The following is a 25,207-nucleotide window of genomic DNA, read 5'->3' as shown; positions in this document are numbered from 1 at the left end:
AAAAAGGGTATTTTCTTTTGGTCTTTGGTGTCTTCACAGAGGTCGGTGTTACTTTCTTGGTTTCCTTTTCCCCACAGCTTTATTTATTTTTTTTATTACACAGTCATTTCATGTTTATGATAGAATATATGAAAATGTAGAGAAGAAGAAAAAGTAAACCATAGTCCTACTAACTGAAGGTATAACCACTGTTAATATTTTACTCACCAGCCTTTTAAACTACTTCAAAAGATGCGTACCTCAAAATATAAATCTGTTTATGTAAATATACCGTCTGACAGAAAATAGGTTAAATCTAGTTCCAGTGCAATCTTTCAGAAAGCTGTACTGTTTCCAGATCCCTGTGGGATTCCACGTGGGAGTGGCTGGGTCTAGAATCCTACCTTTGAAATTCTATATCAATAAAACCTGGCTGGTGCGGGCAAGGTCAGTTGATGGAATACATACAGAAGCCAGTATCCTCTTTACTTTGGAGCTCCTGGAGTAATTTCTACCAGTTGGCCTAGGATTCATTTCCTGTAACAGAAAGCAGGATTTCCTAAATTTGTTTCCTGTGCACATTCCGCCTGGGAAGCCTTGAAGTGTCTGTATTCAGCTATTGATTACAGCCTGGGGGGCACTGCCCCCACCCCCCCGACCCCCCGCCTGTACAGTAAACTCCCAGGGGAAATGAGACAGATGTAATCTGGCCAGAGAGAAGTGGTCCTAAGATGCTCGGGTGAGCAGGCTTCAGCCCTGACAGCATCCCATCGTTTGCAGTATATTTGGCAGTGTTGGAGGTGGGGTGCAGTGGAGGGGGGGGTCACTGTGATACAACTCTTAACGTGTCCTTCTTGGCGTGAGTGGTCAAGGAAGTGCTCTCCTCCGAGCAGATAGAATCCACCCAGGGACGCGTTCATTTGTCTAAAGAAGTTGATAAACATAACCTGTAATTTTCACTAGGTAGTGATAACCATTGTTTGTGTTCGGTTGTAGAGTTACCCAGATTTTTCCTAAATGTGGGCATATATGTAGAATTACAGTTGCATGTTTCTCTGGTACAGAATCACACTCTAGTACAAGGAGGGAAGGAGGGTGAAGTGGGTTAAGTCACATCCTTGAGAAAGCCAGATGGTTTTCATGGTCCTGTAGGGTTTATGTGTGCGTGCGTGTACGTGTGTGCGCGCATGTCGGCACGTGTACATATGTGCACGAGTGTGGGTGTGAACACGTGCACGTGATGTGTGCACGACTGCTGTTGGAGCGTGTGTGGCGTGTGGCTGTGCATGGGTGTGTGTGAGTGTGAATGAAAGTGGCCTGCTGTATGTGGCTGTGCCTTGAGTAACTCTGATTTCAGAGCCCTTAGTTACAAGTTCTGGGTAATGTGCAGGATGTTCTGTGTGGCCACCCCCGCTCAGGGCGCAGTGCGAGAAGTCTATCTCCATCTTCCCCTGAGGCACCCCGCCCCCTCCTTTCTCACAGTCTCTACACAGGGCCCCTCCCCTGACCTCTGTCTCCGAGCTGCCCACTGTTCTCAATATCTGAGTACCTCTGCAGAGATAATTCTTTGCATACGTTAGAATTTTCCTCACCCTTTAATTATTAACCTATTTAAAAAATTTAAGAGCACAATTGTAAATTATAGATAAAGTTTCGCACCTTGCTTTGCGTTGCTCATCCTTCTAAAGCATGTCCGTGTGTGTGGTGTCACTGTGTGGGACATCAGCTGAGTTTTGCTAAAATGTTGGGTTGCTGTGTGTTCTGTCATCTCGCAATGGCATTTCAAGACCTTCATTTTCACTAATTTTTCTGAAAGATGGGGGCATCGCACTACCCCTCCTTACCCCGCAGTGCAGCTGCGGGTCGTGTGTCACTGCCAGGGCGGACTTGATCAGCGATGTGATTTTAAGCTGCACTCAGCCTCCTCGTAGGTAAAGAGGGGCTGATACATCACACGGAGCTCATGGCCCTTAGAGAAGAGAGGGAGCAGTGAGGGTAGCGGTGATGCTGCCAGTGGTAAGAAGGGGTCACCTGTTGCTTATCTGCTCTGTTCCAGGCACCGCGTTACGGGCATCCCTTACCACCCAGAATTACTGTGATCGTGCTGTTTGCAAATGAGGTATAGGTTGGCTAAGGAATATTCCCAAGGTCACACGGCTGGCGAGATTAAAACCCGCAGCCCATGTCCAGAGGTGGGGCTCGTAACCCCACAGGACCACGTCCCTACCCATGGCATCATGGCTTGAAAGTGCTTTGTCAACTCACAAGTGCTGCAGAGAGTGAAGCACTTGCATTTGGGGAGCTCAGGGTGGATACTGGGTGAAGTTCCAGAGTGTCCAATTATTTTTAACCCACTCCAGTCCCCTTGGGACACGTGCACTGAGCCAGTGTTGTGTCTGGGATCTCCAAAACTCAGTGGCACCTTTTGTGTGTGTCCCTTCCCTCTTTTCTCATCTTATAAGCTTCCAGGCTTGGTGATAATAACCGTCTTCTGCCAGGCCCCAGAAGCCTACCTTCTGAGTGTCTTGCCTTCACCGTCCATCTCTTCAGGATCCGGCCCTTAGAAGGGAAAACCAAAAAGGATGTGTTTCTCCGCTAGTCCACAGTAACCTTGAAATGGCCCCCTTGCAAGTGGCCGTGAGAGCGTGGGCGAAGAGCAAGTGGGTCTCTCCTCCAGACATGAGTCTGTAGATGGAGAGCATTCCTGCATCCATTAGAATGTCAGAAGCTGGGAGTAATGCAGACAGGGGTGATATAAGAAAAAGGGGTATACAGTGAAGGTACAGCTAATCTAGAAGCAGATTTTATTTTTAGTTCCCCCCCCCCGCACTAATTATAAGAGTAACATTAGCTTGTTATAGAAAAAGAAAAAAAATTACAGGAAAGAAAAGCCAAAAATGTTCTGGTGTTTTTCCTATTTCTCTTCTGTATATATACGATATATGTTCGATGACCTTGATTTGTTCCCTTGCATTATCCCTTTCCGGTAACTATCTATAGTAAGAATATTCTTAGTGGCTGCTCTATATTCTGCTGCTTAGATACACCACAGATTATTTTCTCTGTCTCCCAAGCGTAACATTTAGGTGGTCCCCCACTTGTGGCTGTCATAAATAATGTCGTGATGGAGAGCCTTGCTCATTCAATCTCTCTGTACATGTCTCAGCATGCATGAAAGGTCCCAGTTGTCTCATTTTGCATTTTCTCAACGCTGTTGCAAAGAGTGAGGATAAAACCGTTGGGGAAAGGTAAGCCCGTGGCCTTGAGCGGGGGCCGGCAATCTCCCGTCCCTTTGCAGACTTGGGGTTTCTTTTTCCTCCATAACCACATCCCTGTTGGTCCCCTGAATGCCTCCTCGTGTCTGAGCCTCAGCTCCAGGCTTCAGACAATGCCAGCATTCAGATGTGTGCACGATGGCGTGTGGAGTGTTGACCCAGAGAGATTTAGGAGGCTGGTGGGGCTCTACCATCACGTTGCCAGGGCCTTGGACCTGAGGGTGAGGTCAAAGAACAGCGGTCGGGAACTTAAGGAAAAAATCCTCCATCAATGTTACGTATTAACCACTGGGGTAGAATTTTGAAAGAAGATTCTGGTTGCTCAGAAGATAGGGGTCCTGTGTCAGGCAGGACTATGGGATTTTGGGGGCACTGTAGAAAACTGTCAAATGAGCCTTCCTTGGTATTAGCTCATCCGCGGCCATACATGCAAAAGTCCTGTCCCATATCACGTTAGTATTGGGCCAGAATGGACTTAAGTAAATAATCGTTTCTAAGTGGCTAAATTTTTATGGAGATGATGCCATTCTTCCTTTTCAAATACTTGTTTTTAGCAGAGTTAAGTCCCAAGAGGCTGAATTTCAAGTATAGGATCAGGAAATTCGGATCAGGGAGTGGCCTTTTATTCTACCACCTTGTCCACTGATGCTTAAAAGTAGCAGGCTGGGGCTTCCCTGGTGGCGCAGTGGTTGGGAGTCCGCCTGCCGATGCAGGGGACGCGGGTTCGTGCTCCGGTCTGGGAGGATCCCACATGCCGCGGAGCGACTGGGCCCGTGAGCCATGGCCGCTGAGCCTGCGCGTCCGGAGCCTGTGCTCCGCAACGGGAGAGGCCACAACAGTGAGAGGCCTGCGTACCGCAAAAAAAAAAAAAAAAAAAAAAAAGTAGCAGGCTGTTTTTTGTTTGCTCCATGCTGTTTAAAAGAAAAGCAGCAATATTTAAAAATCACTCAGTGTTCTATAAAAATAAGCTTCTCCTGAGAAAGATCAGGTCTGGAAAGACTGGGCCCAGTTTTGACCTGGCAGCAGTTAGCCCCCTCCCCCAAGCCCTGTCCCTAGGTGGCCGGCCCTGCCCCGGTCCGCTGCCTGCCCTGCTCCTGTTGGCATTCAAACCTGCAAACCACCATGTGGCCCATTTTGGAACCTATTTCTTAATAAAGTAAAGAATACCTAGGTCTGTGGGTATTTGTAAGCTTGAAAGGCCTGGCTTCGGGCAGACTGGCCATTCTTTGTAAGCCTGGGTGTTTATCTGATTGAATGCCCCCAAAGAACCGTTTTAATCAGATAGCAGATTCATGCATGTTCTTGTATTTCATATGCATCCTGCTTTTGACAGGAATTCAAGGCTCTTTAGCCTGTCTGGCGTAATTCCCAAGCACACATTCCCAGGTACAAAGAGAAGATTATTAAAGCTTGTCACAGGTGGTTTATTGCTGACCAACAAATGATGAAAAAGCCCTTTCATGGACAGCTCTGACAAGAATTCTTCAGATGGGCTTTTTTTTTTTGGAGGCGGAAGGGTGGAGTAGGAGGCTCTTTTTTTAATTTCCTGACCCAAACCAGACGCACAGCTGACTCGTGGAGCCCAGATCCCCCGCTCCGGCCCTTTCTTGGTTTCTAGCATTTGCTTTTGCCTCTCATTTATTTGTTCATTCATTTACCTTTTACGAGGTTTCTTTTTCTGCTCTTCTGACCTCCGGTAGTCTGACCCGAGGCCCCCTGAGACCCCAGCTCCGGCTGTTAAGGACAGCGAGACTCAAGACCCTGAGATTGGGGACTTCCCTGGCGGTCCAGTGGTTAAGACTCCACGCTTCCACTACAGGGGGGTGCGGGTTTGATCCCTGGTCGGGGAACTAAGATCCCACCTGCGGTGTAGTGCAGCCGTAAGAAAAAAAAAAGACCCTGAAATCCTTTCTGATTTGGCAATACAGGATGATTCTTTTGAATTGAAGCTCAGACCCTCTAGCAGAAGCAGCCTCATTTACATCATCTTGTTTCAGGAAGGGATGGAGTTGCCCACCTGACCGCTGAAATGTTTGTCCCCGCTGCTGTTGAGAATGGTTAGTGAGCTCCCCAGTTCTAAACTGCTCTCTTCTCAGTAGGACCTGGGGGATTTTATATGTTCTGGTAGAAAGCAGCTTTAAATTAAAACTGACTTAATGTTAAAGTCGGAATAAGGGAGTGTAAGGTGAGAAAGAAAGGCCCCCCTGCAGGGCTCATATCCTGTTGGAATCAGCCCCCAAGAGGACTTGTGAGGTTTTGATTAGGACCTTGGACCCAAGGGGTGGGAGATGGGAGATGGGGCAACCAGCACAGTCAAAGTAGGTTCCTTAACTCCCTCGAGGGGTTTGCTGTAGAAGAAAGCATGGTTAGAAGATGTTTCCATTCAGCTGTAATTCATGCTTCCCCGGGAACACTTGTCACTGTTGATCATTTCAGATGCATGGTTCAACTTCCCCTCCAACACAGTCCTGTGGGGTCTGCAGCAGGGGGACCCAGGCTGGCCAAGGCCAGAACTGCCTCTACGGCCCTGAAAGCCACTTCCCGTTCTGGAGTTTCAGATCCTTTCTTGATTGAAGTTAAGAACAGGCTTTGGGGGAATTAGTGTATCTCCTTGAAGCCCAGTATTACAGACTCTTCACATCTTTTCAGAGCAATTAAATACGATTTTAAGGGGTGAAACAACAGCTGTTTAAAAGCAAGGATGAAAAACTCTTTTCCCTAGCAGTCGTGTTGGAAAGCATCTGAAGAAGAATTTCCTTTTTCTTTGTTACTAAACTGGTACGTAGAGGAGGATGTAAATTTAGTCAAGCTACGTACTTGTAATAATCTCGTATTGTGTTGGGATATTTATTTACTTAATTAAAATTAAAAATATTAAAAATAAAAGATGGGGCTTCCCTGGTGGTGCAGTGGTTGAGAGTTCGCCTGCCGATGCAGAGGACACGGGTTCGTGCCCCGGTCCGGGAAGATCCCACATGCCGCGGAGCGGCTGGGCCCGTGAGCCATGGCCGCTGAGCCTGCGCGTCCGGAGCCTGTGCTCCGCAACGGGAGAGGCCACAGCAGTGAGAGGCCCGCGTACCGCAAAATAAATAAATAAAAGAAGTGCGTGTACACACTAAAATATTTCAGTAGTATATAGAGAGAAGAGTGAAGTAATTTCTCTTCATGTGTATCATCCTATAAGCGTTTTAGTGCATGTACCCAAAGTTTTTAATATTTATACGGATGGGATTTTTAAATTTATATCAGTGTTTACTGATTTGTTCATTTTAAACTTGGAAAGAAGATTGTTAGCAGATAGGACAGGCCATATTGAAATTCAGAGTGATTAGATGAAACAACTATATGAATGAGTTTCCAAAGACTTATGCAGGTTAGTAGCAAAACAAACAAACAAAACCAAACTTGATTAGCCCTTTCTTTTGGAGGTGGAGGTCAGTGGGGATTAGGAGGTGGGCACCTTTGGGGGCTGTTACTATGCCTACCATGCCCCCCGCCAACTTTCTAACGGTGACAGTGAGTCGGGTGACGGGCACACCACTAAGGATGCCGTGATGTGTGTGCGCCCGTGTTTAGAGAACAGGCATCTGGATGGCCCGGGATTGGCACTCTCCCTTGGGCTACTTGGGTCAGCTAGACACAGGATTCGATCTCATCTCAGCCCGTGGTAGCTGCCCGCCGAGAGCAGCTCGCCTGGCCTCTCTGACTCTGTTTCTTCGTCCGTCGGGTAGAGCTGCTTGGTACTTCCTGCCTCTATGGGCTGTGCTGACAAGTAAACACGATGACCTTGTGGTTCGTACACTGTAGGCTCTTCGTACTTACCCCTGTCTCCCCCTGCCCCCCACCCCATGGCGTAGCCCCCTTCCTGTGGCAGTGGCAGTGAGGGCTTGGTGGTCTCCCCTCCCCAGCTCCCCCTTCTGTCCCCGCCTTTTCCACTCCTATTTCCTTCTTTCCCTGAAGACCCCAGACCAGATTCATCTGTAGACGTGTTTTATTTTCTTCATGGGCGTTTAAAACGTGCAGCTTAGTGGCTTACATTGAAAAGTTAGAGATCTCAGGGACAAGGTCAGATTTCTGGTTTTTCTTGAGAAACTGGAAGCTCTGGCCACCCTGAGTCCACATTCCCGTGGGGCAGCCTCCTTCAGAGGGGGCACTGGCTCCTGCCTGCCGCAGTTCCCACTGGTCTGGCCCCTGTCTTGGAATTTGCATCCTCCATGCCTTTGACTGGAAGTGAAGCAAACCTTGCTCGGGCTGTGAGAAGATTCCAGCTGGTGACAGAACCGTGGTCCTAGGAAGTGTAGCGGGTGGTGGAGGGTTTGGCTGTGCACCAGGTAGATCCAGGTTCCTGCCTAGCCGGCCGTTGCCCCGGAGCATCACCTCAGGCAACTTAATGAGCTTCCGCAAGCCTCAGTTTCCTCATCTGTACAGACCAGCGTTCTCCCCCTGTCAGTACTGCCTGCCATGTGGGGTGGGGTGATTCTTTGTCATGGGGGCTGTCCTGTGTGTTGTAGAATGTTTAGCAGAATCCCTGGCCTCCACCCATGAGATGTCAGTAGAAAATATCCACCCCCTCCTCAGTTGTGAAGCCAAAACTGTCCCCAGACGTTGCCATGTGCCCCTTGGGGGGCAGAGCTGCCAAGTCGAGCACTGCTGTCAATCCCCTCCTGGTTGAGTGTGTGTGAGTTTAACAGGGAGCCTGGAGGTGAGTCGCCCCACCCCGGCGTCGTGCTCCTGGCTTCCCCATGTTTGTGGTTGGCCTGGTGCAGCTCCTTCCAGACGTGATCTCTGGTTGTGCTGATCCTTGAGCGTGTGCGGTTCTCTCTGCCACAGCTCTGGCGCGTGGCCTGCTTTAGGGCCCAGGAGAGACGGCGGCTCTGAGCGCGGAGCCCCCGCAGGCCTAGAGGGGCGGGGGTGGGGCTGTCACCGGCCAGCATGACCTCCCCCAGGGATGCAGGCCCTGCTCAGCCTCACCTGTCTCTGCTCCCCCGTCCACCTTTATGTTCATTTGCTTGACCTGTGAACCAGGATCCTCGGCTGTGTATCTGCCCTTTGCCCCTTGTCACATTTAGGTGGCCCTGGTGCAGTGGACCGAAAGTGTGGGCTTAACACTGGTGGGCCGGGACCAGTCTTCCGTGCAGCTGAGGACCCCTGGCGACCAGATCCTGAACTTCACAATCTTGCAGATCTTCCCTTTCACCTACGAAAGCAAGCGCATGGGCATCATCGTGAGGGTGAGTTTATTTATAATTTAAAATGGTTAAAACAAAAACCCAAACCTGCCTAAGTCTGCTGTGTATGTCCCTGTTGCTGGACATTCTTTCTTACCCCTTTCTTTATTGTATTATTGCCTGTCGTTCAGACTAGCAAGAGGATTTAATTCCCTCAGAAGAAAGAGAATTAGTTCATCAGTTGGACAGATCTCGGATAGCTGCTCAGCTTTTGGTTAACCCACTTCCAGAGTGAAAGGTCTAATGAGTGTAGATTGAGCATTTCTTGGTAATAATACATTTCTCACTGTATACTCTTCAGTTTAATTAAATGTTATTTTCTATTGAGGTGACATTCACATGACATAAATTAATCATTTAAATGTGTAATTCGTTGGCATTTAGTACATTCACAGTGTCTTGCATCCACCACTTTCCTCAAGTTTTGAAACATTGGCATCACTGCCAAAGGGAACCTTGTATCCATTAAGTGGTCACTCTGCATACCTTCTTCCCCGTAGGCCCTGGAAACCTCCCGTCTCCTTTCTGTCTCTAGGATTTACCTATTCTGGGTATTTCATATAAATGGGGCTATACAATATGTGACCTTCTGTATCTGGCTCCTTTCACTTAGCATAATGTTTTAGAGATTCATCCATGTTGTAGCATATATACATACTTCATTCCTTTTTATGACTGAGTAGTATTTCATGTTGATTATCCATTCATCCATCAGTGGACATTTGGGTTGTTTCCACCTTTTGGCTATTGTGAATAGTGTTGCTATGAACATTCGTGTATAAGGATTTGAGCATCTGTTTTCAGTTCTTTTTTTTTTTTTTCGGTACGTGGGCCTCTCACTGTTGCGGCCTCTCCCGTTGTGGAGCACAGGCTCCGGACGCGCAGGCTCAGCGGCCATGGCTCACGGGCCTAGCCGCTCTGCGGCATGTGGGATCTTCCCGGACCGGGGCACGATCCCATGTCCCCTGCATCTGCAGGTGGACTCTCAACCACTGCACCACCAGGGAAGCCCTGTTTTCAGTTCTTTTGAGTAGATACCTAGGAGTGGAATTGCTGGGTCCGTTTCCCAGTTGCTGGATAATTCTATCTTTTAACTTTATGAGGAGTCGCCAAACTTTTCTGCAAAATGCTGCACCATTTATAGGGTTGGCCAAAAAGTTCGTTCAGGTCTTTCTGTAAGATGTTACAGAAAGACCTGAACAAACTTCTTGGCCAGCCCGATACATTCTACCAGCAGTGTATGAAGCTTCTGGTTTCTCCATATCCTCATCAGTGCTTGTTATTTCCCCTTTTTTTTTTCATTGTAGCCGTCCTAGTTGCTGTGAAGTGGTATTTCATTGTGGTTTTGATTTGCGTTTTCCTGATAGCTAATGATGTTAAGCATCTTCTCATATACTTACTGACCACTTGTATTCTTCCTTGGAGACATGTCTGTTCACGTCGTTTGCCCACTTTTGAAGTGGGTAGTCTTTTATTGTTGTGTTGTAAGAGTTCTTTACGTAGTCTGGATACTAGACCTTTATCAGAGATATGATATACACATATTTTCTTTCATTCTGTAGCTTGTCTTTTTGCTTTCTTGATAAAATTCTTTGGATGCACAGAAGTTACTAATTTTGATGACGTCCAATTTATTTTTTTCCTCTGTTGCTCTTGACTTTGGTGTCATATCTGAGAGTCCATTGCTAAACCTAAGGTCATGAAAATTTACCCCTATGTTTTCTTTTAAAAGTTTTTGTAGTTTTATCTCTTTAGATCATTGATCCATTTTGCGTTATTTTCATATACGGTGTGAGTTAGGGGTTTTAACGTCATGCTTTTGTGTGTGGATGGAGAGTTGTCCCAGCACCGTTTGCTGCAGAGACTATTGTTTTCCCACTGAATAGTCTTGATACCCTTGTAATTAGACATTTTCGATGATTTTTCATTCATACAGTCCCAAAAGTTATTGGAAAAAAAAAGTGTCGTGATCACTCAACATCGTCATTTTGGCATTAATATTTCAGATTTTCTTTTTATATTTTTTGAAGCTTTTATTGAAGTACAGCATACAAAGAGAAAAGTGCAAACCTCAGGAGTGTACAGCTCAAGTGTTAACAAAGTAATAAACACAGTGTCACTCGCATCCCGAGCAAGGAACAGAATCCCTCCCACCATCACCCCAGCAGCTCCCTCGTACCCCTTTCTGGTTACTGCATCCTTCCTTCCCACAAGGATATAACCACTGTCCCATTTCTACCACTGACTGATTTTGTCTCTTTTTGAACTTTATATAAAGGAAACTGTACAGTAGATACCCTTTTGTGTTTGAGTTCGTTTGCTCAAATTTATATTTATGTATTGATTCACACTTTTGCATGTATTATAGTTAAAAAATTTTTTTAAACAAAGAAAACATTGTGCATTCAATTGAAATCCCATCTGTCCTTTCTAGATGTGCTTCATCTTCAGTCCTACCCCAGGTTTATCACTCCTATGAATTTTAAAATACTATTATCAGACACATTGGGTATAAATAATATGTATTATGGTATTCATGTTTTTATTCTCTCTATAAAGTGTCATTGTAGTATATATATTATTATTCCACATACTAATTTTTGTTTAACATTTTACAAAAAGCTTTATTTATGTTGATACACGTAATCCCACTTTATTTCTCTTAGCTGACTTGTTGTATTGCATTGTGCAAATATACCTCAGTTCCTTCCGTCTGTTGCCGTTCCCTCTTGATACACGTTTAGGTCATTGCCACTTTTTTTGCCGATAGAAAGACCGCTGCCATGTGTAGCCTTGTCTGCTGCAGTCTCCACTGTACATATGTCCGTGTTTTTCTGTGGACTACACCCAGAGGTGGACTTGCTGGATGGTAGAATATATTCATCTTTAACTTTACCAGGTTTTTTCAACTTTTTCTCCAAAGTGCTTATCCTAATCTTAGTCCCACTGTTTTTCTGCATCCTCACCAACGCTTGATAGTGTCGGACTTTTAAAATCTTGCCAATCTGAATTAATACCTTGTTTTCCTATTTGCTCTTTTACTCACACTTTCCATTCTGGGAAGCCTGGAAGCCCTGTGTTCATAAGCCACTCTGCTCAGTAGTTCTTAAACCTGGCTGATAGGGACTTCCCTGGTGGCACAGTGGATAAGAATCTGCCTGCCAATGTAGGGGACATAGGTTTGAGCCCTGGTCCGGGAAGATCCCACATGCCGCAGGGCAACTAAGCCCATGTGCCACAACTACTGAGCCCTGTGCCACAACTACTGAAGCCAGCATGCCACAACTACTGAAGCCAGCGTGCTTAGAACCCGTGCTCCGCAACAAGAGAAGCCACCACAATGAGAAGCCTGCGCACGCACGGCAGCGAAGAGTAGCCCCCGCTCGCCGCAACTAGAGAAAGCCTGAGCGCAGCAGCGAAGACCCAGCATGGCCAAAAATAAATAAGAGATCTAAACAAACAAACAAACAAAACCTGGCTGATCATCGGAATTAACCATAGGAGCTTTAAAAATTGCAGACTGCTTTGGTCCCAGTCCTATTTTGGTGTTGAGATGGTTCCCTGGTGTTCTTAAAGGTCCTTCACATTGTTTGGTTTGGCTGGAGAAAATGCTGCCCCAGATCATGAGAATCTTTGGAATACGACTCTCTCATTTTTTAAACAAATGAGGATCCCCTCCGCCCTATCTACACAAGTGTTTCATGCCTTAGGGGTCAGAGTTGTAGATTCTATCGTAGTAAATTAGTAATAATAGAATTAGTAATAGGAGTAATTAGTAATAGTACTAGCAGCATTAGTAATAGGAACAGAGTTAGGAACAATAATAATAACAGAGGTAACATTTAAATGGTGCTTATTGGGTGCTAGTCACTGTTGTAAATGATTTGCATAAAACAACTCATGTCATTCTCATAATACCATTGCAGTTGGCATTTAACAGAGGAGAAAATTGAGGTATAGAGAGAAGAAGAAACCTCCCTAAGTTCATATAGTTAGAAAAGGTGGAGCTGGGCTTCTACCCCAGGCTGTCTGGCTCCCAGGTCATGCTCTTTATCGCCAGGCCCTGGGAGTTTGGGTGTGATGAGAGGAATGCGGGAAGGCTCACAGAGCACCCACAGTAATGTTGAGGGTAGTGTGTTAATCACGTATGGTGTTGTGACAGATTATCCCGCATGTGATGGCTTAAAACGACAGGAAGTGTTATCTGACAATTTCTGGGGGCCAAGGAGTCCAGGTGCAGCCTCGCCGGGCCCTCTGCCTCGGCATCTCTCATAGGCTGCAGTCATCCAAGGTTCAGCCGGGGCAGGATTCACTGCCAGGTGAAATCAGTGTTGTCAGTTGTTGGGCTGAGGACTTTAGTTCTATACCAGCTGCTGGCCAGAGGCCACCCTCATCCACTGCCCCACAGGCCTCTCCATAGACCGGCTCCCACATCAGCTGGCTTCACCCAAGTGAGTCTGTGAGAGTGTGAACAAGACAGAAGGCACGTCATCTCAGAACCAACCTCCCTTCACTTTTGCCTTATTCTGTTATTAGAAGCAGGTCCCTGGGTCCAGCCCACCACTTGGTGGGCCTGGATCACCCAGGGGTGTGAACACGCTGGGAGGTGGGGAAAGTGGGAGTCACTGAAGAGGCTGTTTCTCCAGGTAAAAGTTAGAAACAGCTCCATGAGCTGCAGTACTGATGGTCCAGTGACACACAGTACGAATGTGCCTTGAAAACGACACATTTTAAGGGATTTTTGTGTCCCTGGTGCCAGTAGTCTTCAGACTCTACCAGACATATATCCTTGGAAGTTTTTGAGTGGGATGGGGGCTTTTCTTCCCATGCAGCTGCTGCTTTTCCCACTGGTCTGCACCTAGCCTGCCCCGTGGCTTTTAAACCGTATCTTGAGTGCGTGTCTGATGTCAGGAACATCCACGGCCTGGAAGCAGCCACATGAATCCTGTGGGTGGGTGTTTCCTGGGGAATTAGAGTCGTTATCTACTATGGAATTGCTTTTATTTTGTTCCAGCCTTTATTTTTCCAAGTTCTAGGGCCATGGACTATGCTGGAGTCATTTGAGGGTTGAATCATCATCAAATAGTCCCGATATCAGCCGTTCTAGAATAAGTGGGCTGAGTGCGTCACCCTTCCTTTAGTTGCAAAGGGCTATCATTCCCAGACATGCATCACATTTTATGAGATGTGACCCCTGTATCTTCCCACAGCAAGAACGGGATCTGTGTCTGGGAGTATGGGATACTATTGGGTGGGCAAATCTATCATTACTTTACAATAGCGCTCCACCCTTCCCAGATTATATTTGAAAAAAAAATCAGCATTGGGAACAGATAAGTATGTATAGAAGGGGATCAGAACCTTTCATCTGTATTTTCATCACCCAAAGACAACCACTCTTGCCTTTTCAGGGAATTTCCCTTCAGTTTTTTCTCTAAGCATAAATGAGGGTAAATAGCCGCACACAATTTTATAAAACTGGCTTCAGACTCCGCCTAAAGCTTTCTAAAGCTCCCACCCCCTCCACTGAATAATAAGTATAGGGAAAATGTTCTCATATTATTAAAACATGATTTTTATGATTTTAATGTGGGCACGGTGTTTTGCTGAAAAAACGTAGCATTACTTAATCAAATATTCCTTTCTTGGATACTTAGGTTGTTTTCCATCTCTCACTACTAACAGTGAATCTGTGCACATCCATCTTTGTTAGGCTGTCTTTAATGTGATGCATATTATTTTGCTAATATTTTTGTTTTCTGACCTGTCTCCCTCTCTATCTTTGGTTTTGCAGGGTGCAAATCCGTGCCCAGGGCTGTGGAGCTAGCTCTCCACTTAGCACGAATCTCACTGTTCTCCTTTCGCGAAGTGACCCTCATCCTGGGGCCATCTTGCCCCCAGGGGACATGGGGACACATCTGGGGACATTTTTGGTTGTTGCAGCTCAGAGGGTGGTGCCACTGGCATCTAGTGGATAGAGGTCAGGACAGCCTCATACCAAAGAACGTTCCAGCCCCAAATGTTCATCGTGCCTGGGCCGAGAAACTCTCTTCTGATGTGGCCATCTTTTCTGTCTGTTGTTTGAAAGTAGCTGCCCAGTTACCTGATGTGAGGAAGTTTTCCCTCAGTTATAAAATGGTTCTCAACCTGGTTTAATGACGGTTGACAGTTATAGTTTTGTTCTCACCTGGCTCATCAACCCTCTTAAACATGTGTGAGCTCATGGACGGCTCTGTGCGGCGTCTTCCTACCCTCACCAAGCAAGGTCTGGTCTTTCTGTGAATCTCTCTTCTGAGAAGGTCAGCGAGGTTAGAGAAGCCGGTTTCGTCGGGGCTTGCGTGTTTGTCTCTGTGTCGCCAGTTTTGTTTTTGTTGTGTTACAAGATGTTCCACTGCCCTCCCCTCACCCTTCCCCCTTGGCGTGCTGAAGTCGGATCACTGGTATAGATCATACCCTTGTCACTGTCTGAATAAAAGAGGCCTTTGAACAGGTGCCAGAGTCAGACCACAGTGGAAAAAGATGAGGCCCCCAAACAATGCAGCACAACCAGCAGATCTCTGTAAATTTAGAGCGTAATCTTGCCATAATATGGGAACGAAGTAACCTTGTGATGAACTTGGTGGGAGGAAATGACTAACGGGAGGAGACAGTCGGCACAGTATTTATATTGGACAAGATGTCCGAGTTCTCTTGAGCCCCTTCTGGAGCAGAGGAAGCTGGGGAGGGGGACGTTATTTCCCATAGCAGCATTTGGGTGAAGGCGAAAGGAAAAAGGAACCTCAGATGCTTTCATGTTCAGACCCCACTGCTGTCTTTGGCCCGAGTCACAAGCAGGCATAGATGCAGTCCATCAAAGCAGCAGCCTGCAGTTCTGATGCTTTTAAAGTGCAGGTGCCCGTTCGTGGCCTGTGGGTGCTTTTATGAGTAAGCATGTTGTTCTCAAAGATTGGCCGTGATCAGAGGCCTTCGGAAGTTACTTTAGTCGATGAAACTATACCACTGATTTGGCCTTGGGTATTTATTTCCTATTCAATGAAGAGCTTACAGGCATGCATTCTGGGCTTCCTGGGGCAGCAGAATTTAGGCACGAGGTGGTGATGGCCGTGCTCACTTAGCCTTGCCCATCTCCATTGCCTCCAGCCTCCCTGCGATGCAGGTCTGTGAGGAAAGAGTCGTGGGATAAGAATTGACGATTTCACCATCATTCCTTAAAGTCAGGGTTTCTCAGCCTCAGCACCGCTGACATTTGGGGCGGGATGGTTCTCTGTTGCGGGGACCGCCCTGTGCATTGTAGGACGGTTAGCAGCATCCTTGGTCTCCACCCACTAGATGCCAGTAGCACCTCCCAGTTGAGATAATCAAATACGTGTCCAGACATTGTCGGAAGTCCCCTGGGGGCAAAACCACCCCCATTCAGACCCCCAGCTTAGACCTTGTTTTCTACAAACAGTGCGACTGAGAGTCTTGAGGAGTGACTGTCACCCCAACAGGAATAATAACACTGGGTGAGCATGTTCTGTGGATGTTGGCCCTTTGCTACCTGCTCTATGTAGATGATCTCGTTTAAGCCCCAGCAAGCTATACGGTAAGAGTTGTCAGGATCCCGATTTTACAGAGGAGGAAACTGAGGTCTAGAGAAAAGAAGTAGCTTGTCCAGGTGCACACAGCTGGGAGCTGGTACCGGGTCTAAGCATCTGATGTCTGTGCTGTGATGTCACCCTCTCCCCAGAAAATCGGGTCAGTGTGAACTGAAAATCTGGGTACTTTGCTCTCTAGCTAAGTCCTCAGGTAGATGTAAGGGTCCAACGTTGTCTAGAGCAGTAGCTGTCAGCTGAGGCAATGTGTCCCCCAGGGGACATTTGTCAATGTCTGGAGACATTTTGGTTGTCACCAAGGGGATTGCGGCTGGCATCTAGTGGGCTAGGGATGCCGCGGGAGATGGGCAATGCAGAGTCCAGCCCCCTCACGGCAAAGAATTCTCCAGCCCCAAATATTAACAGTGCCGAGGCTGAGAAACCCTGATCTCGAGAATTATCTTACTTCCCAACTCTTTCTGGTAGACCACGTTTTGGCAATACCGGCAGCCCCGCATATAAATTTAAAATTATCTTACAGTGTGAGGGTCAGTCTGTTCCCGTTAGAATAGTAATGACTGTAAAAACAGAGTTCTTCAATCCTTTTGATCTTGCTTTCATCATTTAATGATTTTCCAAATGCTTTGAGTTTTCTTGGTTTCTGTGGCCTTTGCCCCAAAGTGAGGCTCCCCTCTCACTTTTCATCTTCGGCCAAGTGAGAAAACACTGGCGTCCACTGAGTACACTTTGTGCAGCATCTCTCGTGGGAAGCGGCCACTGGAGCGGGACCAAGTGTTCCTCTTGGGTGTTCATTCCTCCCGGCCCTCCCTCTAGGATGAATCGACCGGGGAGATTACGTTTTACATGAAGGGAGCGGATGTCGTCATGGCTGGCATCGTGCAGTACAACGACTGGCTGGAGGAAGAGGTAAGCGTGACGTGGGGTGTGGAAATGGGGCCTCGGATGCGTGTCCTGGAGTCTGTCCCTTGCATGGAATAGTGAGGTGGGTCCCTGCATGCTTTTTCTGGGGCTATGTAACAAATCACCCCCAAACGTAGCAGCTTAGGAGGACGCGTGTAATTTCTTACAGTTTCTGCGAATCAGCAATCCAGGCACAGCTTGGCTGGGTCCTCAGCTCAGGGTCTCTTTGGCTTTGGTCAAGGGGTCACCCGAGGCTGGGGTCTCATCTGAAGGCTCAGCTGGGGCGGGACCCCCTTCCCAGCCCACTGGGAAGTGGTCATGGGCAGGATTCAGCTCCTCAGTGCCTCTAGGCCGGAGGCAGCCACGTTCCTTGCCATGTGGATGAAACAGAGAGAAGTGAAACAGAGAGATGAAACAGAGAGAAGTGACTTTCTTGGAAACGACCTCCCCTCACTTTGCCGCATTCTGTCTGTTAGGAACAAGGCACTGGGTCCAGTGCACACTCAGGGCAGGTGAACATACAAGGGTGTGGGTACCAGGAGGCGGGCATCATGGGGCCCCGTCACAGGCCCCCTTGTCCCGGATTGTGACGTGGGAATTGGCTGCAGCAGGGAGGGAAGGAACTCTCCAGTCTGTCAGGCCGTTTCTGTTTCATCTCCCATCTCCAGGCGCAGAATTCACATTTTATGTTCAGTAATATCATATTTCCAATTAGTGAGTAACAAACCCAAATGCCAGGGGCCAGGCAGGTAACTCAGGTGAATGAAACGGGCCGGGATGTGTTTCCTGACAGCATCACACTTTGTGCGTTGAACGTGTTGGAATGTTCTTCACTTGAGAGCTATGTTTCGTGGGACCGTGTGGAAACAGCCGCCTTTCAGTATCACTGGCTGTGGTCATTTGGGAAAGTGCTCTTGTCAAAGGTTCAGTTTTTCCAACGAGCCTGAAATCCAGATTAGTCTCTGAGATCTTACTGCATTGACTTAAATTTTGAGACCCCTTTGGAAGGTTTGCTGAGAGAGACTGCTTCAGGGGAAAGCAGCGTTCTGATTTACCATTGCACTGTCCCCTTGGGAGGGGCATCCACTTCAGCCTCCAGCCCTCCCCAGAGAGAGTCCGGGATACAGAGCCCTTAGTGCAGCTCTCCGCTGACCAGGGTTTGCTTTTCAGTGTGGAAACATGGCCCGGGAAGGGCTGCGGGTGCTTGTGGTGGCGAAGAAATCTCTAGCAGAGGAGCAGTATCAAGACTTTGAGGTCAGTGGTTCTGTGACTTTCCTTTTACTTTTTAGCCCCACTCACCTCCCCATCTTCCCCTCCCTCATTCTGCTCTGGCCAGACGGACGTCATTTCTGAGCACACCAGGTTCTTCTCTCTGCCTAGTACTGTCCTCCCTCACAGAGCTCCAAGGCCCCCCTCCCTCACTTCCTTTGGGTCTCAGCTCAAATGCCGCCTCCTCTGAGAAGTCTTCCTGGATCCCCCATCTAAAGCAGCCCCGCCTCATCACTCCCCGTTGTCACCCTGTTGAACTTTCTTCACTGCATTTATCACCAGCTGTAATGACTTTATGTACGTATTTTCACATTCTTTTTTTTTTTTTTTGCGGTATGCGGGCCTCTCACTGTTGTGGCCTCTCCCGTTGCGGGGCACAGGCTCTGGACACACAGGCTCAGCGGCCATGGCTCACGGGCCCAGCCGCTCCGCGGCATGTGGGATCTTCCCGGACCAGGGCACGAACCCGTGGCCCCTGCATTGGCAGGTGGACTCTAAACCACTGCGCCACCAGGGAAGCCCTCACATTCTTTTTGATAGCTTCTTTCTGGAATAAAATCTTTTTTTTTTTTTTTTTAACATCTTTATTGGGGTATAATTGCTTTACAATGGTGTGTTAGTTTCTGCTTTATAACAAAGTGAATCAGTCATACATAAACATATGTTCCCATATGTCTTCCCTGTTGCGTCTCCCTCCCTCCCTGGAATAAAATCTTTTTGAGAGCAGAGACTTTATCAGTTTGGTTTGCCCTTGTACCCCAACACTTAACGATAGTCATTATAAACCTTTTGAAAAATATGAAATGAAACCTTCAAATTTGAAACTGTAAACCTTCTTGAAGCCCTGATTTTTTTAAGCTGTAAAAAATGTTGGATTTGAACTCGATCATTGACTTTCACTGCCAAGGCTTCCAGTATAAATATGTCTTGTTAATTGTCATCTCATCCCATGGATTGTGTGTTCCTTGAGGGGGAGGGTCCTTGTTGTACCCCCAGTCCTGGCACAAAGCTGAATGAATGTATTTACACGTGACTGAAGGGGAGAGAGACCAGGTTGGGGGAAAGGCTTCTGCGGCCCTTGTCCTGCTCCACCCAGAGAAACTGTGCTCGGGTCTGTCACTTTTATGTGCTTGAGTTCTTTGTAAAGTTTTATTTAACGAGAGTTCTAGCCCTGATAAAATTCTACCTTTCTTTCAGTTTTAAAGGCATATGCTTTGTGACTGCTGTATCTTTGTTAACACCCTAAAGAGGGGATAAACAGAAGGGTTGGGTCGATGGGCTTTGGAAGTAAGACTTTGTCTTTAGACAACCTGGTGGTCAAGAGTTCTTGGTTACAGAGCATATGCTGTGTGGGGAGAATCTACCGTCTTTTGAGGTCTCGAGTTGTACTAATCCTTGTAAAAACCCAGTGAAGTTGGGGCCGTTATTGCCTCTTCGGGGAGGAAAACAATTGAGGCTCAGAGAAGTTAAGTGACCTGCTAGAAGTTGCACAGCAGGTGAGTGTAGAGCAAAGGGTGGAGCTCCGGTCTGTCCAGTTCCAGCGTCTGGACTGATGAACTGGGAAGGAGGCTGGAGGTCTCAGTTTCACCCCTTTGAGGTTCACCCAGGTGCTGGGGTCCCTGCCCTGTGTGGGGGATGAGACGCTCCCACTGCCAGTTGGTCCGCCTTGCACCTCTCCATCCTAAGTGGTGACAGTGTCCCCTGGTGTGTCCCAGGCCCGCTATGTCCAGGCCAAGCTGAGTGTGCACGACCGTTCCCTCAAAGTGGCCACAGTGATCGAGAGCCTGGAGATGGAGATGGAGCTGCTGTGCCTGACAGGGGTGGAGGACCAGCTCCAGGCGGACGTGAGGCCCACCCTGGAGACCCTGAGGAACGCCGGCATCAAGGTAGGGTGAGCCTGCCTGGACCCACTGCTGAAATAGGTTGCCACATGGCAGTGACTTCCAGACTTAGACCAGTGATCCCGTCAGCGGAGGGTGAAAATTAGAGATGGGGGGAGGCGGGGCCGAGGACGGAAATAGTGACAGGGAGCCGGGCTCGGACAATGACCTGTAGCCCTCCCATCCTCGACAGCTGTGGCAGACGTCTTGCGTGTCCGCGTTTGCTGCCGGGCTCCATGGAGACAGGACCGAGAGCATCTCCTTAGCTCTCAGGACCAGCTGTGTCCCGCGCATTTGCGGTGTTTGTTATATTCTTGTTGAGTGTCCGGCCAGCCAACCAATCTGTGTTTTGGTCTGGGTAACTGAATGACCACCCAACAGAGTGACCATCTGCCCCAACGAACTGCCATATTTACATTCTTGTTTGGGGCCAAAAAGTACATATCTGGTAGTTTAATCCGGAGACGCCAGTAGAGGGCGTCTGGGGAGCGGGCTCCATCTCTGCGGACCCAGGCAAGGGATTAGCAAACTCATCGGCTAGAAGCTCCTGAAAATAACGTAGGTTAAGCTGCCTGCCTCTGCCCAGAGCAGCTCTGGGCTGCGTCCTTGGGCCCGCATCTGGCACGAGTGCCCGTGAGCTGAGCGGGGCGATGTCAGCAGGACGGATGAGGCCTGGGCCTCCGTTTCCCACCTCGTAAAGTTACTGTGAAGGAACAACGCACAGCACTTAACAGGTGCCCGGCACGGTGAACACTCGGGGAACCTTTGTGGTTATTTTCTTTCCTGCGCTTCCCCTGCTGCCAAGATATCCTTTGTCCGATGACTCTAAGGCCCCCACCCCACTTCCCCACTGGGAGCAGAGGGTTAATGGGTGAATCAGCAGGGTAGGAAGCACATCCGTTTAGACTCTGAAGACCTGGGTTCTGGGCCTGGTCGGGACAGGAACTAGCTCTGTGGCTTTGGGCAAGTCACCTACCCTCTCTGAGCCCGCCACACTGAGGCGCACAGTGCTCAGTTACGAGGCGAGGAAGGACCTGGCACGTTTACTGTCGGCGTTTTAGTTAGGGTTCAGCCCCCTGAGATTGCTCGGGGGCATCCGGCCGCGTAGAAAGACCTGTGGAACGTGACGAATCAGTGTTTCCTGTGGGACATGGAAGTGACCCCTCGTCCATACAGCCTTCCCCTTCTTTGAGATTATTTATTGCTTTAAGAAAAGTTTCCGGAACGGGGATTAGGAGGGCAGAGGCTGAGCTTCACGACCTCTACTGCAGCATGTGGCCAGTTTTTCAAAAGTGCCACGCCAGCTTTTGCTACCACCAGCGGCAGACGCCCAAGGTCTTGAAGCCCTTGAACTGGGGCCTTTCCTGTGGTTCGTTGGGGACATTGTAGGCCTCGAGGTAAATGGAACGTATCAAGTTCAGCTCGATGTGTTTGGAAACTCGGCTGACACAGGCGACAGGCTAGCCTCAAACGCTAACCAAGGGGACCCCTTCCATGCGGTAATTTCAGGTTTGGATGCTGACGGGGGACAAGCTGGAGACAGCTACATGCACAGCAAAGAATGCACATCTGGTGACCAGAAACCAAGACATCCACGTTTTTCGGCTGGTAAAGCGTTGTCTGCTCTGGGGCCCTGTGGGGTGATGCTGCCGTTTGCCCTGTAGCCTCATAGCCTCGCTTGGATCCCTGGGGGAGGGGGGTGGTGGCGGGAGCTCACGTCGTTGGTTTGGGTGGGATCACTGAATGACCCAGGCGAGGCTCAACGATTCCTGCCGGTGGTGGTGCAGGAGCGCCTGGTTACCGCCCCATGTTAATCTGTGTTCTTTACCCGGTGCTGGCTGTGGTCCCTTTGAGGAGCTGACGGGAGTTAGGTATGATCAGCGTGAAGGATGCAGATGAGCTCATACGTGTGAAATTGTACATACAAGTCTGGGATTTCCCTGAACCCTTCAAAGCCAACTCCTTGGGTAGGAAATCAGTTCCAGATCGCAGATACTGGCCTGTCTTCCCTCCTGAAGGCAACCCTTGAGGAACCTTTAGAAGGAGGCGTGTTGGGTGGCAAATGAGAATTCCCTGCCCTGGTGGCCAGCGCTTGGCCCAAGCAGTGCGGGCACAAGGAGCTGCTCCAGGGCTTGAAGCCAAGGACGGTGATTGGCCTTATTGAGTTGGGAGTTGGGAGGGGCACTAGGTCCCCTCTGGGGCCAGATGTGGTGGTCCTACTTATCTGTCATCAGAGCTACCAAGCCAAACAACTGGATCTGGATGTTTTGGGGGTCTCCCCCCATACCCCTGCCTTTGGTCTATAGCCCGTTGAAGCTTTATGAAATCCAGCAGTTTCGGGACTAGCACAACCAGCATCGTGTAGAGACAGATACAGTGGATCCTCATTATGGATTCTGTATTTGCAAATTCACCCACTCACTAAAACTTGTTTGTAACCCGAAAATCAATACTCGAGATGCTTTCAGAGCCCTATATGGACGGATACACAGCAGTGGAAAGTTTGAGTCATCTGACGAGTGAGTTCCTAACTGAGGTGGAGAGGGGCGACGCTCTGCCTTTTTAAAAAAAAATTTATTTATTGATTTATTTTTGGCTACGTTGCTGCGTGTGGTCTTTTTCTAGTTGCGGCGAGTGGGGGCTACTCTTCATTGAGATGCACGGGCTTCTCATTGCGATGGCTTCTCTTGTTGCAGAGCTCGGGCTCTAGGCGCGTGGGCTTCAGTAGTTGTGGAACCCGGGCTCAGTAGTTGTGGCACACGGGCTTAGGTGCTCCATGGCATGTGGGATCTTCCCGGACCAGGGCTCAAACCCGTGTCCCCTGCATTGGCAGGCAGATTCTTAACCACTGCACCACTAGGGAAGCCCGCTCTGCCTTCTTGTCTCAGCTCTCAGGTGGACGCAAGGGTCCTTTTCAGTCTACTCAGTGCCACGTTTTTTGCATTTTTGTGGGGTTTTTTGTTAGCAGTTTCACTGTTTAACATGGCCCCCAGCACAGAGCTGAGAACTGACCATATCCCTGAGTGCAGGAAGGCTGTGATGAGCCTCCTGGAGATAAGCTTCCTCCAGGCATGAGTCATGGTCCTGTTGGCCATGAGTCTAGTGTTAATGAATCAATAATAAATATATTTTTTTAATTAAAATTTTTTTTATTGAAGTGTAGTTGACGTACAATATTATATGTTTCAGGTGTGCAACACAACTGATTCACAGTTTTTAAAAGTTATATTCCATTTATAATTATAAAATATTGTCTATATTCCCTGTGCTGTACAATATAGCTTTGTGGCTTATTTATTTTATTTTTAAATTTTTTAATAGATCTTTATTGGAGTATAATTGCTTCACAATACTGTGTTAGTTTCTGTTGTACAACAAAGTGAATCAGCTGTATACATACATATATCCCCATATCCCCTCCCTCTTGAGCCTCCCTCCCACCCTCCCTATCCCACCCCTCTAGGTGGTCACAAAGCACCGAGCTGATCTCCCTGTGCTATGGGGCTGCTTCCCACTAGCTATCTATTTTACGTTTGGTAGTGTATATATGTCCATGCCACTCTGTCACTTTGCCCCAGCTTCTCCCTCCACCCCCGTGTCCTCAAGTCCATTCTCTATGTCTGTGTCTTTATTCCTGCCCTGCCATTAGGTTTATCAGTACCTTTTTTTTTAGATTCCATATATATGTGTTAGCATACAGTATTTGTTTTTCTCTTTCTGACTTCAGTCTGTATGACAAACTCTAGGTCCGTCCACCTCACTACAAATAATTTCGGGTTTTTTTATGGCTGAATAATATTCCATTGTATATATGTGCCATATCTTCTTTATCCATTCATCTGTTGATGGACATTTAGGTTGATTCCATGTCCTGGCTATTGTAAATAATGCTGCAGTGAACATTGTGGTACATGTCTTTTTTTGAATTATGGTTTTCTCAGGGTATATGCCCAGTAGTGGGATTGCTGGGTCATATGGTAGTTCTGTTTTTAGTTTCTTAAGGAACTTCCATACTGTTCTCCATAGTGGTTGTATCAATTTACATTCCCACCAACAGTGCAGGACGGTTCCTTTTTCACCACACCGTTTCCAGCATTTATTGATTCTAGATTTTTTGATAATGGCCATTCTGACCGGCGTGAGGTGATACCTCGTAATTTTGATTTGCATTTCTCTAATAATTAGTGATGTTGAGCATCTTTTTATGTGCCTCTTGACCACCTGTATGTCTTAGTTGGTGAAAAGTCTATTTAGGTGTTCTGCCCATTTTTTAATTGGATTGTTTGTTTTTTTTGATATTGAGCTCCATGAGCTGTTTGTATATTTTGGAGATTAATCCTTTGTCCATTGTTTCATTTGCAAATATTTTCTCCCATTCTGAGGGTTGTCTTTTCATCTTGTTTATGGTTTCTTTTGCTGTGCAAAAGCTCTGAAGTTTAATTAGGTCCAATTTGTCTAGTTTTGTTTTTATTTTCATTACTCTAGGAGGTGGGTCAGAAAAGATCTTGCTGTGATTTATGTCAAAGAGTGTTCTTCCTGTGTTTTCCTCTGAAAGTTTTATAGTGTCTGGTCTTACATTTAGGTCTTTAATCCATTTGGAGTTTATTTTTGTGTATGGTGTTAGGGAGTGTTCTAATTTCATTCTTTTACATGTAGCTGTCCAGTTTTCCCAGCACCACTTATTGAAGAACCACCATTGTATGTTCTTGCCTCCTTTGTCATAAATTAGGTGACCATATGTGCGTGGGTTTATCTCTGGGCTTTCTATCCTGTACCATCGATCTATGTTTCTGTTTTTGTGCCAGTACCATACTGTCTTGATTACTGTAGCTTTGTAGTATAGTTTGAAGTCAGAGCGCCTGGTTCCTCCAGCTCTGTTTTTCTTTCTCAAGATTGCTTTGGCTCTCCAGGGTCTTTTGTGTTTCCATACGAATTGTAAAATTTTTTTGTTCTAATTCTGTGAAGAATGCCGTTGGTAGTTTGATAGGGATTGCATTGAATCTGTAGATTGCTTTGGGTAGTACAGTCATTTTCACAATATTCATTCTTCCAATCCAAGAACATGGTATATTTCTCTGCCT

The 25,207-nt window shown here is 47.5% G+C and overlaps 1 protein-coding gene across 1 annotated transcript in view; it reads left to right on the top strand.

Moving 5' to 3' along the window:
• The window catches only part of ATP9A (ATPase phospholipid transporting 9A (putative)), a 134,624-nt gene that overhangs the window by 85,495 nt on the left and 23,922 nt on the right, over positions 1-25,207 (top strand). Inside the window, exons 15-19 of the mRNA XM_082671506.1 lie at positions 8,324-8,485; positions 16,891-16,983; positions 18,148-18,231; positions 19,962-20,132; positions 21,636-21,734. Coding sequence (XP_082527632.1) covers positions 8,324-8,485; positions 16,891-16,983; positions 18,148-18,231; positions 19,962-20,132; positions 21,636-21,734 — 609 coding nt within the window. The remainder of the gene's footprint in view (positions 1-8,323; positions 8,486-16,890; positions 16,984-18,147; positions 18,232-19,961; positions 20,133-21,635; positions 21,735-25,207) is intronic.

This window comes from Grampus griseus (genome assembly GCF_964374135.1).
Source record: "Grampus griseus genome assembly, chromosome: 14".
NCBI lineage: Eukaryota > Metazoa > Chordata > Mammalia > Artiodactyla > Delphinidae > Grampus > Grampus griseus.
The sequence above is the reverse complement of the archived record's forward strand: the minus strand, read 5'-3'. Positions and strand labels throughout refer to the sequence as shown.